The sequence below is a fragment of the Anser cygnoides genome, chromosome 1, assembly GCF_040182565.1.
Source record: "Anser cygnoides isolate HZ-2024a breed goose chromosome 1, Taihu_goose_T2T_genome, whole genome shotgun sequence".
NCBI lineage: Eukaryota > Metazoa > Chordata > Aves > Anseriformes > Anatidae > Anser > Anser cygnoides.
This window is the reverse complement of record NC_089873.1, coordinates 24251872-24268859: the sequence shown is the minus strand read 5'-3', so window position 1 is coordinate 24268859 and position 16988 is coordinate 24251872. Positions and strand designations below refer to the sequence as shown.

At 39.2% G+C, this 16988-nt stretch overlaps 1 protein-coding gene across 1 annotated transcript in view; it reads right to left on the bottom strand.

The window, feature by feature from the left end:
- The window catches only part of LOC106044527 (V-type proton ATPase subunit S1), a 55814-nt gene that overhangs the window by 28055 nt on the left and 10771 nt on the right, over nt 1-16988 (bottom strand). The window contains exons 4-6 of the mRNA XM_013194581.3: nt 10782-10975; nt 9537-9580; nt 4427-4512 (exon numbers count right to left, since the gene is read on the bottom strand). Of these exons, the coding sequence (XP_013050035.2) occupies nt 4427-4512; nt 9537-9580; nt 10782-10975 (324 nt within the window). The remainder of the gene's footprint in view (nt 1-4426; nt 4513-9536; nt 9581-10781; nt 10976-16988) is intronic.

Sequence of the window (16988 nt, the reverse complement as noted above, 5' to 3'; positions counted from 1 at the left end):
TCATCTACGAGTTAAAGTTTATTTTTCATGATAATGAAATTCTAAAGTGAGGGAGAAGACTAAAGGATGAATTTCTGTGGCTTCTCCTTTTAAGTTGGAGGCCCTGATGCTCTTTTACACTGTCAAATTATAATTGCTCCTTCAAATGTAAAAAATACAAAAGTAAATGATTAAGGGAATTCCCATATTCAAGGATGCATGAGGGCATCCCCCCTACAACCCCAACACCAGCAAATGGCATTGTAAGCATTTTTCTAACATTCAGTTCATGGGAAAGATCATATTATAATGTTTGATTATACTTAATAGTTAAAAGCATTCCATTAATCAGAAGCTGTGAAGTCAGTGGGGTGGTTGTTGCAGAGTTTAGTCTCCTCAGAGTGGTGAACAAAAAAGAGAGGAGCTGGATGCCAAGGGAAAATGCAGCACTGCAAAATGCATTAGTTAGAAAATGCAAAGAATACAAATCCAAAGAAAATGCAGCAACAAGCACTAGCCAAAGAAGATGAAACATTTCCTAACTCTTTTAAGCTAAGGCATGCTTCTGTATCATCTGAGGATCTTACACCTTCAAGAGACACTTTTTTAAGAGTTAGTCACTTGTGCTGTGGATGCCCATGTTACTTATGGTTGAATAAAGATCTTGTAACTCAGATTGCTTGGCTCTGAGTGGGATCAAAGACTCAAGAAACTTAGATGCTACCTAGAGCAGACAGCTTGTAGAGTGAGGCAGTCAAAAGCCCACGGCAGATGAAACTCTCTGAAAATGTGGGGGCAGCAGAGAAGGTTTAAACAGCACTTCACAATGCCTCTGTAAAAAGTGGTGTCAGCAAAATGAGTATCAGCTGGGAGGTAGCCATAAATCTCCACTTGGCAATATGTGTCTCTGCTGCATTCAATCCAAACAGAAAACTATGAAGCTGTCTTGCAGAAGTTTCAGAAGCAAACTTTTAAAAAACTGGCACGGACGGCATGAGGACCTGAAGAATGGGAAACATGATGAGATTTATGATTTGAGGCATACCTATCTTTTAGTCACTGCAGTCTTTTAACCTTTTCAATTACAACAGCACAAGCAACATCATGCATTACAATCACAAGCCAAAAAAACTAGCTAGCAGTGATAATAGAAAATGACTTGCAGATACAAGAGAGGAATAAGGACTGTAGAGGGGGTTGATTCTCCCAAAGAAAAATAAGCTAACAAATGAGCTTAAAGGAGAAGAAAAGTATCCTAAAGTCTTAGGACAAGTTTATGTTTTTTAATGGAAAACAAGATGAGAAATATTGAGTGAGAGTTGTCTGACTAAATGTATACATTGTGTAGTGGCCTAAGCATGTGGTGCCTTTATGCTTGTCAGAGATAAAGGGTAAGTTTCTTCTTATCCTGCACCAGTCACCTACAAAAAATTCAGAAAAAACATACCCTAAAAAGCCCGTTTCAGTCCTTTGATTGTAAAGAGAGCCCTGGTTGATGATTTCAGATACAGATGTTTACATTACGGTTGCCCGGAATTAGGTATACAAACCACTCTGTCAGTGCCAGCCCAACTCAGCCACATCTTTAAGGCAAAGCATTTTGGAACAAGAGTCAGGAGATGTGGCAGGTGCCTTGCTGGGGGAAGAAAGCTCCATTACGACACAGTGGGATATCCAGAGGAATCATCATCTGGTTAGTGAAACTATTCCATGTTTTAAACAGATGCTGTTTCAGAGGCTTAACTGTATCTCCCAGCTTCAAATTCTGAAACTGGAATAGCACAGGAACCAGACTGAATAAATGTCCATAGTGCACTAGGGTTATCAACCGATAAGGATGATAGCCCAAAGAGATCTGTGGCTGCACTGACTAAACTGAACAGCCCTTTCTCATCAAATCAGAAAAGGGACTCAGTCATAGGAGAGTTTTGCTTTCTGTCTCATTAAATCACTTTCTGCAAAGCCAATACCTGTCTGAAATCTTTTCTAATATATGTATTTCTCACATTTATTTTACTTGCTTGAGGTGATGGAAGAATGAATGAATGCAACAAGATGCTATGAAGCCATTAACTCCATTAACTGCCTAAGAGCAAGGAGGCAGAGCTATAGGGAGAGAAGTATCAGAGTCCCAGTGTTTGGGAGCTTCACTGCATAAAATTAATTTACTTGATCAGAAGGAGCTGTGTTTTTTTTTTTTCTTTTTGAGTGTCATATTTAAAGTTCATTTCCTTCATCAGCCGGAAAAAACCCACTTAGCAAATGCAAATCTTTCATAGGGAATGATTGGTATTGATTTTCAAATGTACCGAGTAATGTAAAATCTTTTCCCACATGATCAAAGCTTTTTAGCTCCCATATAGAGTGGTCTTCTTGGTTCTCACTGCAGAGTGACCTGGTAACTCCAAGATCATAGAATATGGTCTTTATAGCTTAAGCAGAGGGAATCAGTCCTCTAACTTATGGCTACAAAACAGCTCACATCTTCTGTAGTTCAAGCACACCAAAGATATGCAATATATGCTTAAGAAGAGGTTACATGCAAATGCATAGACAGATGAACCCTCAAAGGCACTTTCCATTTTGATTTTCCTAGCCCTGTACAGAAGCTGATAACCTTGAATGCACTGCAATAACTTCAAGTAACTGTAGAAAAAAAAAATTCAAATGGTTTTATATGAATATGCATTGAATTTATACAATTAAGAAAAGTTTAAATTGCTTACTTTTTAAAATGCAGAACATCTTAAAATACATTGCTTTAATTATTTAAAAGTACATCAGTTGCTCAAACTAAGTCACTTTAATTTAGAAAGCCTGTTGAAATATGCATAGATTTGAAATTCAACAAACTGTTAAAATTGCTCTAAAAATTCCTTCTCTTGATACCAATTCTTTCATTAATTAAAAATATTTTTCATTCCAATTGTTCTAAATGCAATTTGAAGCTACAAATGCCCATGTCCCTTTGATTTCAGTAAAGAGCCACAGTAACGAAATAATTTTTATTTTTATTTTGGATCTTCATCAAAAAAAACACAGTATAAAAAAAAAAAAAGATCAAAAGTTCTGGACTCATGTCCTCTCCTTTGCCACAAGAAACACACATCACAAATAATATCAATGTGAGCTTCCTCATGCTGCTCCGATTGTGTACTCTAACCCTGGTCTTGAAAACCCATTCTCTGGAGGTTAAGTTTACAGGGCAGATTGTTGAAGAAAGTTCTCCTTTTTCTTCAGCAGAACTAGCCTTTTGCTTGGGATATGAAGGGACCATTCTGAGCATCTTGTTGGACAGACAGAGATTCAAGATCTTGCTTGCGAAAATCCAGACTATTTCTAATTGCACATGACACCTTTGAGGAACCCGTCCAATTTTGGTTTAAAGAACATTTATAAAGTTCAATCAAGTTGATTCTTACTCTTATTTTGGATAAGCTAAACAGATTTCACTCCATGCCCACTTAAAGCAGGTTTTCCAACTGTCGTTCCTGTGCTAATAACAACTGTGAATTGTTGTTAGTGTCCCTCCTGAAAATTCACTGACTTCTCAAGATCCTGCTTGCAGGGCTCACACGAGATCTAGACCATCTCAGTAATGACTTTCCTGTTGCCAAAACAAGGAAATTATAACATCTGTATTCTCAATTGACATTATCCTGAGTTTGAATTAAAATTTCAAATTAAACTAAGTATCATATTAGGAACTCAGATGTGTTATCCACTGGATCAGGTTAAGTTTCTTTCACAGTAGGTACTTCTTAGGATACAGCACATCCCTCCTATGCCCCTCTTCTTTAGTGGGAACTGCATTCTGTTTTCCTAGAGTCACGACTGTCTTCCATTTAATCACATTAAAATGCAAATATTGCTTGATGACAAGCAGTATGTCATACAAAACAGATAACTCTGCATAAATAAATATTCTGCACTGCTACCTACTGCTAACATGATATGATGATCTATAAATGATGTTCTGACTATCAGCAAGAGTGTAAACTTTGTGTTCCAGTTGTAAATACTGAATATTGACTAAAGGGAATGAAACCAGTTAATTTAAAAAGGAATAAATTAGTAGCCTTCAGTTAATTAACTACACTCCATCTTTACTGCCGTGAGAAAAGCCTAATAATGTTCCATGTAGAGCTTACTATAAAACTGTTAAATGAAAAAAATATTTAACACTACAGTCGTTAAAAATAATAATAAGTCCTAAAGGCAACTAAAGGCATAGCAAATTTATGGTCTCCTAGATTAGTAAGGCTTTAGCAGTTATGTGATATAGCTATTGCATATGAAAATTCATGCAATCATTTCTGGTCAAAACCTCATATAATACAGATTGCTTGTGTGTGTAATCTTGAAAATCATCTACAGCATTCCTCTGTAAACATTAAGTTGTTAGATGCCAAAAATTCAACAGTTCTAGGCACTGAAGATTACTCACCCTTGAAGGTCTCACTGCAGTATAAATTGCTGAAAAATGAATCCCTCGTTCCTCCAGATCCATGGTCAGTCTTCCAATTATTTTGTCTATAAATAGAAACATGCATAATTTAGCAAACCCTGTAAGCTGAGAAAGCTAAAATCCTACAGTAGGTGGCAAAGTAATGAGCTAGATTCATTTAGTTTATTTATGCAACCTAGGTGCTGCTACCATTTGTACGTCAATAGGTACAAATGGGATAAGACATCTTCAGTGTCTTGAAAAATGCACAATTTCAGTAAGGTGATACAAAACCAATAAATTACAACAGTTTGGATAAAATGGGCGGTTTTGAAGCTGACAAGTGAATACAATAGAAACAATACCTGAAAGGTGATAACTTTGAGAAATTAAAAGCAAGAGCAGAATAAATCAATCGTGATGAGAACAGGATGTGTATCCTGTCAGTCAAGTGACCAGTTAACAAATAAATAAATAAAGCTGAACTACTACCAGTCTGTGAGTGACAAAGCACACAGAACAACTGATCAGTGAGAAACAACACTCAGAAGAGCGGTAGTCCTTAGTTGGGGGCATGATATGCATAATATTTGCTGTGATATTACTTTTTTGCTTCAGTGGATTTAAAGCCTGATTCTGTACCCTCAATGGGATACAGAAGATTTTGCTGTTGACTACAGTGGAGGGCAAGGTAGAAATATACTGGCATATTTCTGAAAACAGAAGTAAAATCAAGTAAGGAAGAGAGGACCTTTCAGTGCGGTCCACAGAACTCTGTGCAGAAGATTCTCTTCTAGCTCTGAAACTACAGGTAGTTGTGACAAATACCTACAATTGACAAATGTTTTCAGTCTGTATACAGAAATATTAACATCTGCTTACAATGAGGAGCATAATAGCAGTGAATCAAGAGCTAGTATTAGGGTTGTCATTAGGACTGTGAGGGAAATAAGCCAGCAGACTGACATTTACTGTTTCAGTGCCTTTCCACTCCTCAACCATGTAATGGCTATTAAATAGCCTGGACAACACCCTTCTCAGATTTCAAGGTTATACTTTACATGATATTTTGTATTTTATTTTAATGTATTGGTAGTGGAACTTACATTATTACCCTTTTAAATCATTTTTATTTACGGCAATTATGGTCTCCTGGCTGAGTAAAACGCTTAGCTTTTGTGAAAATGAAAGTGTTGTGTTTTTTTTTTCTGTAGGGTTTTAACCCAACTGATTTCAGTTGAATCAGTCAAGAATCATAGCTATGTAAAGTCTACTTCTAAGAAAATATTATTAAAAGCTTCTACTATAAGAAACAGATTTGGTCAGAAAAGCAAGTGCCTATGTACTACTTAATTATACTGATTGTGGGGGGTTAAAGGAATTACATAATGTAGATTTGTATTCTACATGCACAGAGTGCAATGCACCAGAAATTCTCAGCAGCCTCAGATAAAATTTTCAGAAGGAAAAATACTACATAGAAAAATGCATAGATTGTGTTTGGTTTGGTGTGTTTTTTTTTCTTCCATTAAAACAACTGATTGCCTTCTGAAATAACACATTATTTACATTTCAGTTCAGTAAGGAGCTACACGTAACTATAGTTACCAGTAAAATCTATAACTTTTGCCTTTGGGAAGATTCTAGAGGTAATTTCTTCATTTGGAGAAGCTGCTGTGAACATCCTTATGACAATGAAATTGATATAGATCTTTGTTTTCCTGTGACCAGGAAACTAGCCAAACATTCCACCTTGCTAATGGAGTATTTGCAAATTCTCCAAGGAAAAGGGTCCAGATTTGTCTACGCTATTTTAAAGCACCTAAATTCCTTGCCTACATAGGAACATTAATTATCCCCGGCTCTTTCTGCAGTGGAACAAGAGGCATCTCCTGATGGTAATATTCTTAGAGGGATTTTTGAGTGGTCTTATTGCAGGTTTTTTAGTTAGTGTGAATCAAAGAAACACTACGTAGAACTATGAATGTAAAACAGTTTGTCCAGGATAACCTTTTTCAGTTAGCATAATTGCATGCTATGCCCTAGTGGAAGGATTAAGCTTTTCTGTCTCACTGAAGACATATTCCTTGAATTTCACCAGGGACTGCAGGATAAGTGCTATTATTAATTTCTAATCCACCTTAATTTCTTTGTGTGCTTTTACACATGGATGGAAGGGATAGAAGAGGGAAACTAAGAAGAAATGTTCTGGAAGGAGAAAGGTAAAATGAAACTAAAGGTATAAACTATGAATAAAAGAGAAAGAACAGAATGGAGCAAGATGAGAAGAAGAAAAATGGGAGAGAAGAGAAAGAGCAGAAAAAGGAATGCATTGAGAATCAGAGCAGAAAGACAAATACACGCAAAAACATTAAAGAATCTCATCTTAGATGGAGTTGTAGGCAGGTTTGTCATTGATTTTGAGGTATGCTGCATCCAGCAGCTAAGACTGATATGACAAAATGCAAACTTCTCTTGAGTAGAAAAAAAATTAGGAAAACTGGCAAAAACTGAGTAATACTCTCAAACACTATTTCATGCAAAGGAAATAAAGAAGAAATACTGAAAAGAAGCATAAAGAAAACAGAGCTAAAAGCAAGAAGAAAAGTACACTTTAGTTGAATCAAGGCTAAGACAGGGAGGACTTATTACCTAAAAATGCTGTTACAATAAAAAAATTGTAAAAATTAATCTTTGTAGAAACTATTTAATAAAAATTACTCCATATCTGCCTATCTGTATCATGCAGGGAGGGAGAGACTGGAAATAAGTCTGAATCCCTGGAACCTTGAGCAGGTTTGGATTCTGAATTCCAGTTTGGATTTTCTCATGAATGTCATTTTAATAATGTGCTAAAACTCCGGCTTACTCCAGCTTCTATAGAGTTCAGAACAGCACATTTCCCTTGGGCAGAATCCGAGCCCATTTGTTCTGTCTGACAGAGATTCCTGTCTGCAGTGAGTAAAACAGCAGGAGAGATTTCTCTGACATTTTATTACATCAGATTTTAAAACCCTCTACAGTGGAAAGGAAAGAAGTTGCTGTGACAAACATAAGAGGCTTTGTGAACTTCTAGGCAGCATAATACAGGTCTGTCCTGGTTTACTTTGGGCTTACTGTTGATACTATTAAAAAAAACCATCAACAACCAAACAAAAAAGCAGTATTTATGGGTTAGCAATTCTCTTTTTGCCTTACAGGTAGGTGACACATAGTATTTTTGGTTGCTTATCCAAGTAGAATCTATCAGCAGTCACTCCACAACAAACACCAATAACTCATGGCCTTGCAAGCAGTTATGACCTTGAAGGGTGTCCTGACAGCAATGTTTAGCAAATGGCTGTGGTTATGCTGCAACCGGTATTCAGCCACCTACACCAGCTGGAACCCAGACCACAAGATTTGGAAGGACGTTTGGGACCCTTGCCTGATACCTTTGCAATGACCCTCTTCTGAGTCTGCCCCATCCGCTGCACAGACTTTCAGTGGGATAATTTTAAGGAACTGTGGCTCAGTAACTTTCATTGGAATTAAAACTTCCTGCTGATGATATTTCCAGGTTTTATTCTGCAACACGTTGAGTGGCTGCTTTGGCAGATGAACCAGAAGGTGAGGATGCAGCCCACATTACCACTTCTCCAGCGCACAGCTGCGACTCAGAACACTGAGTGCAGATTTTGCACTTGGCCATAGGAAGTGGCACATCTTCCCCGTGCACACACCTTTTCCTGATAACAGCTAGTTGACACTAACCACAAAGCTGGTAGTAGCTTATTCCTCCGTCATTCCAAAGGTGGATGGGACGGGAGCATTAACTTTGCTGTTCCAAAACAAAAGCAGGCTGAGACAAGGTTTGGGAAGCCTGTTCTTGAGTTTGTGCAGCTGATGAAAAAAATGTCTTTTAAGGAGGGCAATGCTCAGCCAAAGCCAACATTAAGCCAAAACTTTTCCTATCTAATATGTTCTGAGGACAAAAAGGGAGAACTGAACAATGGCAATGGTTTTAAACCAGAAGTGGGTATTGATATTAGGACGAAATTATTCATTCTGAGGATGGTGAGGCACTGGAACAGGTTGCCCAGAGAAGTTGTGGATGTCCCATCCCTAGAAGTGCTCAAGACCAGGCTGGATGGGACTTTGAGCAACCTGGTGTGGTGGGAGGTGTCCCTGCCCATGGCAGGGGGCTTGGAATTAGACAAGCTTTGACAATCCCTTCCAGTACAAACCACTCGATGATTCTAACTTCTCTGCAATTCAGAGATGGAAGGCCAGCTGCTTGAGTCTAAAAGACAATAACTTCGGAGTTGTGCAAGAACAAAGAGAAAAGATTGCACCACTGATTTCAGTACAAAGGTATTTCCCCTGATTTTCAGATCTGTTTCTGATTTCCCACCCCCTGCTCTGGGTAGAAACTGTCATAGGCACTATGGACATTGCAGTGTGTGTCCCTGAAACTACAACTGCAGTCATTAGCAGACTTTGTAACCTGATTTCTAATTTAGAGTAATAAGCCTGCAAAAACCCAGATGCTTCTCACCGCCTGTTTAGTCTGTGGTACCTCTTTTTTTCAGCCAGATACTATACAAGAAAAGTTTTAATATGGAGTTGTATGAAGAGATTCATCTTTATCAAGCAGTATTTAATACCTGCAGAACCAATGAAAGACTCTAAAATCAAAGGCTGTGAAGGGCAACGGTATTGTTTCACAAAGATTGGGAAAGTATTCCCTGCTCGCTCCATCAGAGGGTCTCCGCTGTGAGACAAGACCTTTGGGCTGCCAGAGGAGTCCAAGCTGACAGTGCAGGGCTCACACTCTGCACTGGGAGGATCCCAGAGCATGAGCAAAGGCCCGTGCCTGAGGCAGAGGTGAATCATCACTATGTTTCAGGTCACAGAGCTGTAGCCATTTCACTGGGTTTTGAATCACTCACTCAGTACACTATGATGATTGGCTGCTTATAAGTACTGTGCATGGGGGAGGGAAAAAAACTTTTAAATAGTCATATTAGCATTACAGCAAAAACTGGAAAAACAGAGAACACAATCTGCTTAAGCAAGAACACAGACTTAAATGGTGAAATCTTAGTTACATCTTGGTCATATTGCTTACCATTTTCAGCCATTGCTTCCAGGGTGGAAATCTCACTTAAGCCACTACAAAAAACATGTGAGAAAGATAATTAAAATCTCTTATAGACAACAGTGTGAACCAGAAAAGTACACAAGAACTGACTAATCAAGATGTCACTTTCAGCATCAAACTACAAAGTTCCTCCATCATCTTCTCATCTCCTCCTTATGATCCTTCTGCAAAGCAGTTTATACAAGGATGACATCTTCAGCTGATTCCTCAAAAACCTCAAACTCCCTTAGCTGCAGAGAAGCCAGACTACTGATGTTATTTCGACCATTCTTTCCTCAGTTTTCCTTGCATTTGGTGGTGTTCGCTTATCTGAAATTTGTACATGAGCTCTTTAGATTGGGTGTCATTTATTGGTGTAATTTTTAATTGCACTTTCTTAGGAACATACATGTACCATATACTGACATGTATGAATGCTGAAATAACAGTCGAGGAAGATGAAGAGCAAGAGAAGCTGAGCAGACGAGCTCACTATATTCATGCCTTTTATTTCCTTGAGGTACATTGACATTGTTATACTCAGTATGACTTTACAGCTTTCTGCTGAAATGATATGAAATAGCTGCCCATCTAGATCAGGTCTGTGACCCATACCCTTTATCCAGGAGTGCTCTGTACCAGACAAACCACAGCAATGTAAAAGCTCTACAAGTTACAACCAGGCACTAGCATCCACCTGAAGGAATAGCCTCTGCCTCCGTTACACAACAGTTGTCATAGGTCTGGAAACACGAAGAGTTATAGCCCTCCTATTCCTTCCAGAGTGATGAAAACCAGTCTCATTATTCATTTTAACTTCTAGGTTGTTTGTATGTTTATTTGTTTATTTTTCCTGCCAGTTCTTTGACCCCTGGAATGCCTTCTAGCAATTAATTCTGCAGGTTAATCATGTGTTGCATGAAATAATTCAGCTTTTCCGCTTAAAGTGTGTTGCCATTTATTTTTATTAGTTGTCCTTTTGTTCTCATATAATGAGGCAGACAAAACAGGAACGCCTGACTGACTTTTTCAACATAATTCAGCTATTATACCTGGTAAGCTTATCAGAGGACATTAAAAAACACTGCATTCACATTTGCAGGAAAAATAACTTTGCTAACCCTGTAACCTTCCCTTTTGATTTTTAAATTTCCTGAATGCATCAGATATTTTCAAAAAAGATGTAAAAGTGTTGCATACTTTTGGTCAGATACTTTTGCAACAAGCTCCTACCTGATAAGCGGTTGTAGCTGAACCACAAGTAAGTTTGGTTTAGATGTATTCGCTTCCAGGTGAGAGATGTCGAGATTTGTCATGTTTGTTAAATTCCAATCTCCCGACTCCTGAAGAAAGCTCAAAAGATGCCTGGTAGCCTTGGAGTCAACAGCAGGCAAAACTAGAGATGAAGGAGAAGACTGAAGAATTTCCTGTAACAAATTTATGGACAGTTTATTTACATGGTTAACAATTAAACACAAACCATTTTTTTCTACATTCTGAATTTAATACACAAGGTGAGGAACCACCGTGGTAAACACTAATCAAGATCTCAGCAGCCTGGTGCTGACTGCAGGCTGATCCTGGAAAGGGGCAGTGAAGTGGCACCTGTGTTGCTCTTATTCATGCACCTTTTTGGGGCAAGCTTAAGATGCACAGTGATGTCAAATTCTTACTGTCCTTTCTATGTCTGTGTTGGAAGAGAAGAGGCAGCTGACACAGAAGTTCTCAAGCTGAGAAAGGAGCAGGTGGAGAATGTATTGGAGAGTATGGGGGGAAAAGCTGAGGCAGGATACGGATGGCTCATGATATGATATGAAAGCTCATCAGATGACCATCAGATGGGACCTAAATGGCCTCGTAGGTGGAAAGGATCAATGGCAGACACCTTGAGTTCCAGCAGCTGTATTTAGTAGAGACATACTTTGCATAACAAATTCCCTTCCTTTGTGTACGTCTTAGTTGTATAGCACAGAGTACAGATAAGTGTCTAATTTTAACTATTATTTTTTAAATAAATCAGCATTTTTAGGTTCTGCAAAAGAGCTGCCACCATGGACAAACTTTAGAGCAAACTTTAAGCTTCTCAGGGAGCTAGTTATCACTGTCCCCCAGGAATCTGCTGTAAAGGGTTTAGGGGTCCATGACAGCTGTTCACTTTTCAAAAAAAACACCTTTTAAAAGTCCATGAACATGCAATCCCCTTGTGCCACAAGTCAAGCAAGTGAGGCAAAATACTGGCTTAGCTAAACAGGGAACCCCGCCTGGAACTAGAGCAGAAGAAAAAAACATATGACCTTTGGAAGCAAGGTCTGAATTCACAAGGAGAGTACAGAGCTACATTTCACATCTGCAGGGAAATAAACAGGAGAAACCAAACCCCAACTTGAGTTGACACTGGCCTCTGTGGGGTCAGAAAACAAAAAAAGGCTTTTTCAAATACATCAACAGCAAGATGAAGTCAAAGGAAAACATTGGGCTGATACTTGGAGTGGATAACAAGAAGATAACAAGTAAGGAGGAAAAGGTGGAGGCATTTAATTCCTTTTTTGCTTCACTATTTAACAGCAACGACTGATCTTAGGCTGCCCAGCTCTCAGAGTTGGAGGACCATGCCTGCAAGAGCAGTGACTTTCAATCTGTGGTCGCTGAAATTGTAAGGGAACATCTGTATCAGCTGAACGTTTGTAAATTCATGGGGCCTGACAGGATTCACTTCAGTGCTGAAAATCAGTGGATGTTATAGCTGGACCCCTCTCAAAAATTTACCCAAGGTCATGGGAGTCTGGGGAGGTCCCTGATGACTGGAAGCTAGCCAACATTATACCCATCTACAGAAAGAGCATGAGGGACACTACAGACCCGTTAGTCTAACCTCAGTCCCTGGAAAAGTTATGGAGAAGATTGTTCCGGGGGATACTGAAAGGCACCTAAAGAACACAGCTATTATCAGGCATAGTCAACAGGGGTTGACAGAGGGAAAGTCCTGCCGTAGTAATCTGACCTCCTGCTATAATAAGGCCACCCGCCTGGTGCATGAAGGCAGCAGATGTAATCTTTTTGGATTTTAGTAAGCTCTTTGACACTGTCCCTCACGGTATTCTTCTGGACAAATTGTCCAGCTGTGAGATGAGCAAGTACATGCTCTGCTGGGTGACGAACCGGCTGAATGGCAAAGCTCACAGGGCTGTACTGAATGGGGCTGCACCTGGCTGGCAGCTGGTCACCGCCGGTGTTCCCCAGGGCTCAGTTTTAGGGCCAGTCCTGTTCAACACGGTCATCAGTGATCTGGATGCAGGAGTAGAATGCATCAGCAACTTTGCTGATGATACTAAAGTGGGAGGTGATGTAGGCTCCCTAAGGACGAGAGGCCTTGCAGAAGGATCTCGAGAGACTTGAGTACTGGACAACCAGCAACGGCATGAAGTTCAACCAAGGAAGATGCCGGGTTCTGCACCTGGGACAGAGTAATGTTGGACACAGGGAAAAACTGGAAGATGAGTGGATGGAGAGCAGCTCAGCAAAAAGGGATCTGGGGGTGCTGGTCAACAGGAGGCTCAGCATGAGCCAGCAGTGTGCCCTGGCAGCACAGAGGGCAAACCACATTTTGGGATGCGTTAAACAGAACATTGCCAGGTGGTCCTTCTGTATTTAGTGTTGTTGCAGCCTCACCTTGAATATTGCATGCAGTTCTGGGCTCCACAATATAAAAGGATGTTAAGTTACTTGAGAGCATCCAGAGGAGGGCAACAACGCTGGAAAAAGGGCTGGAAGGCACATCCTACGAGGGGAGGCTGAGGACACTTGGGTTGTCTAGTTTGGAGAAAAGGAGGCTGAGAGGCGACCTCATTGCTCTGTACAGCTTCATGAGGAGGGGAAGCACTGGGAGGTGCCAGTCTCTGATCCCTTGTAATTGATGACAGAATGTGTGGGAACGGCACAAAGCTGCACCAGGGGAGGCTCAGTTTGGACATTATGAAAAATTTCTTTACTGTGAGGGTGGCAAAACACTGGAACAGGCTTTCCAGTGAGGTGGGTGATGCTCCATGCCTCTCAGTGTTGGAGAAATATTTGGATAATGTCCTTTTTGTCAGCCCTGAAGAGGTCAGGCAGTAGGACTAGATGATCTTTGAAGACCCCTCTCAGTTGAACTATTCTAATTCTATTCTTGGCATGGAGACACACACACGAACTTCATATCGTGTGCTATCTTTCTTTCTATTCAAAATACAAATTATAAGGCTTAAGCTGAGCTAGTTCAGATAATCAAGCATCAGGGAGTGTATATATGATTTTACTTATACTTCCCATAGCTGAGTTTCTGGTGAAAATACTTGAGTGAAATGTATTTTAAACATTCTTGTTCTATAAATTTGAAGCCTGCAAAGCTGAAAAACATCTTTCCAAAGATTCTTCTGAATAATAAAATTCACTTGGAATATTCAGGGAAAGCAAATGCAAGATGTAGGCTTGAGAATGATCAAAATTAAGATAACCCAAAATTTAATGTGAAGATTTGAAGATATGTTTTCACTGAGTCCTAGTTTAAAACCTGTTAGCTTCACTTCTGCATTTTCTACATTTAACTCCAGATCAAGTCTGTCACTTGATCCAACGTTCAGATATTCAAGTTGTTACAGACTCTCTCTCTCTCTCTCCCTCTAACTGATGCGAGTGTTGTGTTGCTAACACTTTTCTCCTCCTACTCTCTTTTCTTTTTGTCTGCTCTCTGGCTGCCTACCACTTTTCTGACCTCCCTTGGTTCTTTCTAAATGCTCACATGTTTTCCTTCCTAGACAAAGGTTAGTTATTTTCACATTTCTATAGATGCTCATATGGGAGGATTATGTAGTATTGTCTGATTTGCCAGACTGATAGAAAAATAACTGCAGAAATTAAAATAGAGCAGAAAACACTGATCTGGTCTTTGAGCAGGGTGTTTAGCACCTCCTAGAAGTGAAGGATGATACATTCCCTTTTAGTTTCTTTTGCATACACTAATATAGAGCTACAATCCTGAGCAGTAGTCAATTATTTCAGTTTATTTTTGATACTTTAATCCCTCGCCCCCTAGCTGCAGACAGAATGGCAGCAGCCAGTTCTTCCAAGGATATGTATTAAGTAGATTACTCATTTATTGTAGAATAAAAGATAAAATGCATCATTACTGAGGAATGTTTGAATTGTCCCTCTGCTCCTAACCAATCCTGCATTACCATCTGTCTCAGCTTCTAGCCACTGGTATTCAACTGTCCATTCGAAGGGCACACACAGCTGGATATCTACTCATTAGCATCAGACAGACATTTTGGTCCCATGCCTCTCGTTTGTGCCTCTTGACATTTGGCCGCGGCAGACTTGTTCTTAAAATACCCATATGTTGCTTTAGGCATTCTAGCATTTCAACTACGACGTGTTTTCAAAACAACAGACCTCCAAAAGAGGGCAGAGAATGAAGAGGAGTACTGAGAAACACCTGACTCTGCATTCTGCTAAAGGACTAAGCAAAGAGGTATAAACACACAGTAGCTGAGAACAGGAAAGGGAAAAGAAAACAAAAATCCTCCTATTGACCTGATGGACTGATAACAGAAATTCCTACACTGACAGGAGAATTTTTAACACATCTATTGCCAAATTACTCTGATTAATTTGCTTTCTTTAGTGTTCTGAGGCACCTCTCCTGAGTGAAATATTGCGAGCAGGTCCACGATTTTATTACATATATCGCTGCTGTTCAGGTATTTTTGAAGGTAGGCGTGAGATGACACTGTCTACATGTCCAGCCATCCTGAAGCTAAGTACCTGAATTATGATAAAGGTGTGCTTGGACTAACTTGCCCAGCTTTGGTTTCAGTACTGTGTTAACTGCATTGCTATTACACCTAAGCAATTTGAAGCTGGAATGGAGTAAATCTAGGTCTATCATTAAAGATGTATCATTAAAATCTTTATTAAAGACTCATGCGCCCACCTATAAAAGATCATTTAGGCACACTCATTGTTCTGAACTAGTTTATGTTTGGCAGCATAACTGACAAACAGTCTTATAATAAAAATATCTGTTGGAGAAAAGGCTCCTTCTCTGGAAACATCTGAGAACCTACACCTGAAGTGGGCAGGCTCTTCCATGTAAAAGAGATCTTTTACTTGTGAGCATGTTGTTCAAAATATTGAAGTATTGTATTTATTTTCTACAGCACTGGTCAATGGTCCATCTATAAAAAAAAAAATCTGTTTAAACTGACTTAGAGGCACATCTGTTTCTACAGACACGGATAGCTGCAAAGAACATTATTGTTGCATTTTAGCTTTGCAGTTACTATTATCATACAGACTTCAATTGTATCTGTGATTTCCAGATGAACGCATAAAGCTATATGTTATGATTTTAATGAAAATTGATTTGATGTACTTCAGCTAATAAAATGCATTTCAGCTACAAAAAGCATTGTTGAACAAACCTCCGTACCACTGTGTTGTTTGGTGGCAGACATGACACCAGGTTTTTCAAGGGTTACAGAGAGATCTGGGGAACTACAGACAAGCAAACCTGAAGTCTAAGAATGGGAGAAACCATTTTAAAGAATAAAGTACTGACTATAACAATATGGCAGGATTATACTGAGAAAAGGCTGACACAGCTTTTGCAAAAAGGAGTTGTGTGTCACAATTCTGCTGGAAATCTCTGAAGGAGTCAATAGGCATGTACACCAGGGAGCTCCAGCTGTTACAGTGTACTTGGATTCACAAAAGGCACTCAGCAGAATCTTGTAGCAAAGACTCCTAAAGAAATTAAGCTGCTCTTGTGTGGTCTTCACAATACTAGGAGGTCTTCACGTGGATAATGAGGAGGTAAAAAGGTAGCAAGCAAGGGCTAAAAAAAACACCTATTACCAAAGCAGAGAAAGGTGGACCCTCTGCATTAGGGTCTGTTGTGTCCAGTATAATCATAAAATATCTGGCAAAAAGGCATAGATATTGAGCTAATGAAATTTTCTGATTACACTGACTTATTTGAAGTAATGAAGGCAAGGGACAACAGTAGGGGCAAATTTTGGGAAAGCCCCTTCAGCAACAAGACAAGATTTCTTGTAAATTAATTTTAGAAGAGCACAGAGTGAGAAAAGAACAACACTAATTTTATGTACACAATAACAGACTTGGAACTGAGCGTCACCCTTCACGAATGAAACCTTAATATCAGTTCAGTGTCTGATGATGGTCAAAACTGAAAAAAAAAAAAGTATTGGCCTTTTTTTTAGTATTAGTCTTTTTTGGAAGAGACTATGGAACAAAACAGAAGAAAATGTTCTGTCACTGAAGAAGTTATGATGCAATTGTATCTTGATTAGTATGCAATTCTGTGTGGTCCCTTATCAAAAACAAAAACAAAACAAAACAACAACAAAAAAAATAAAACTCAAAAAGGTACAGAGAAGG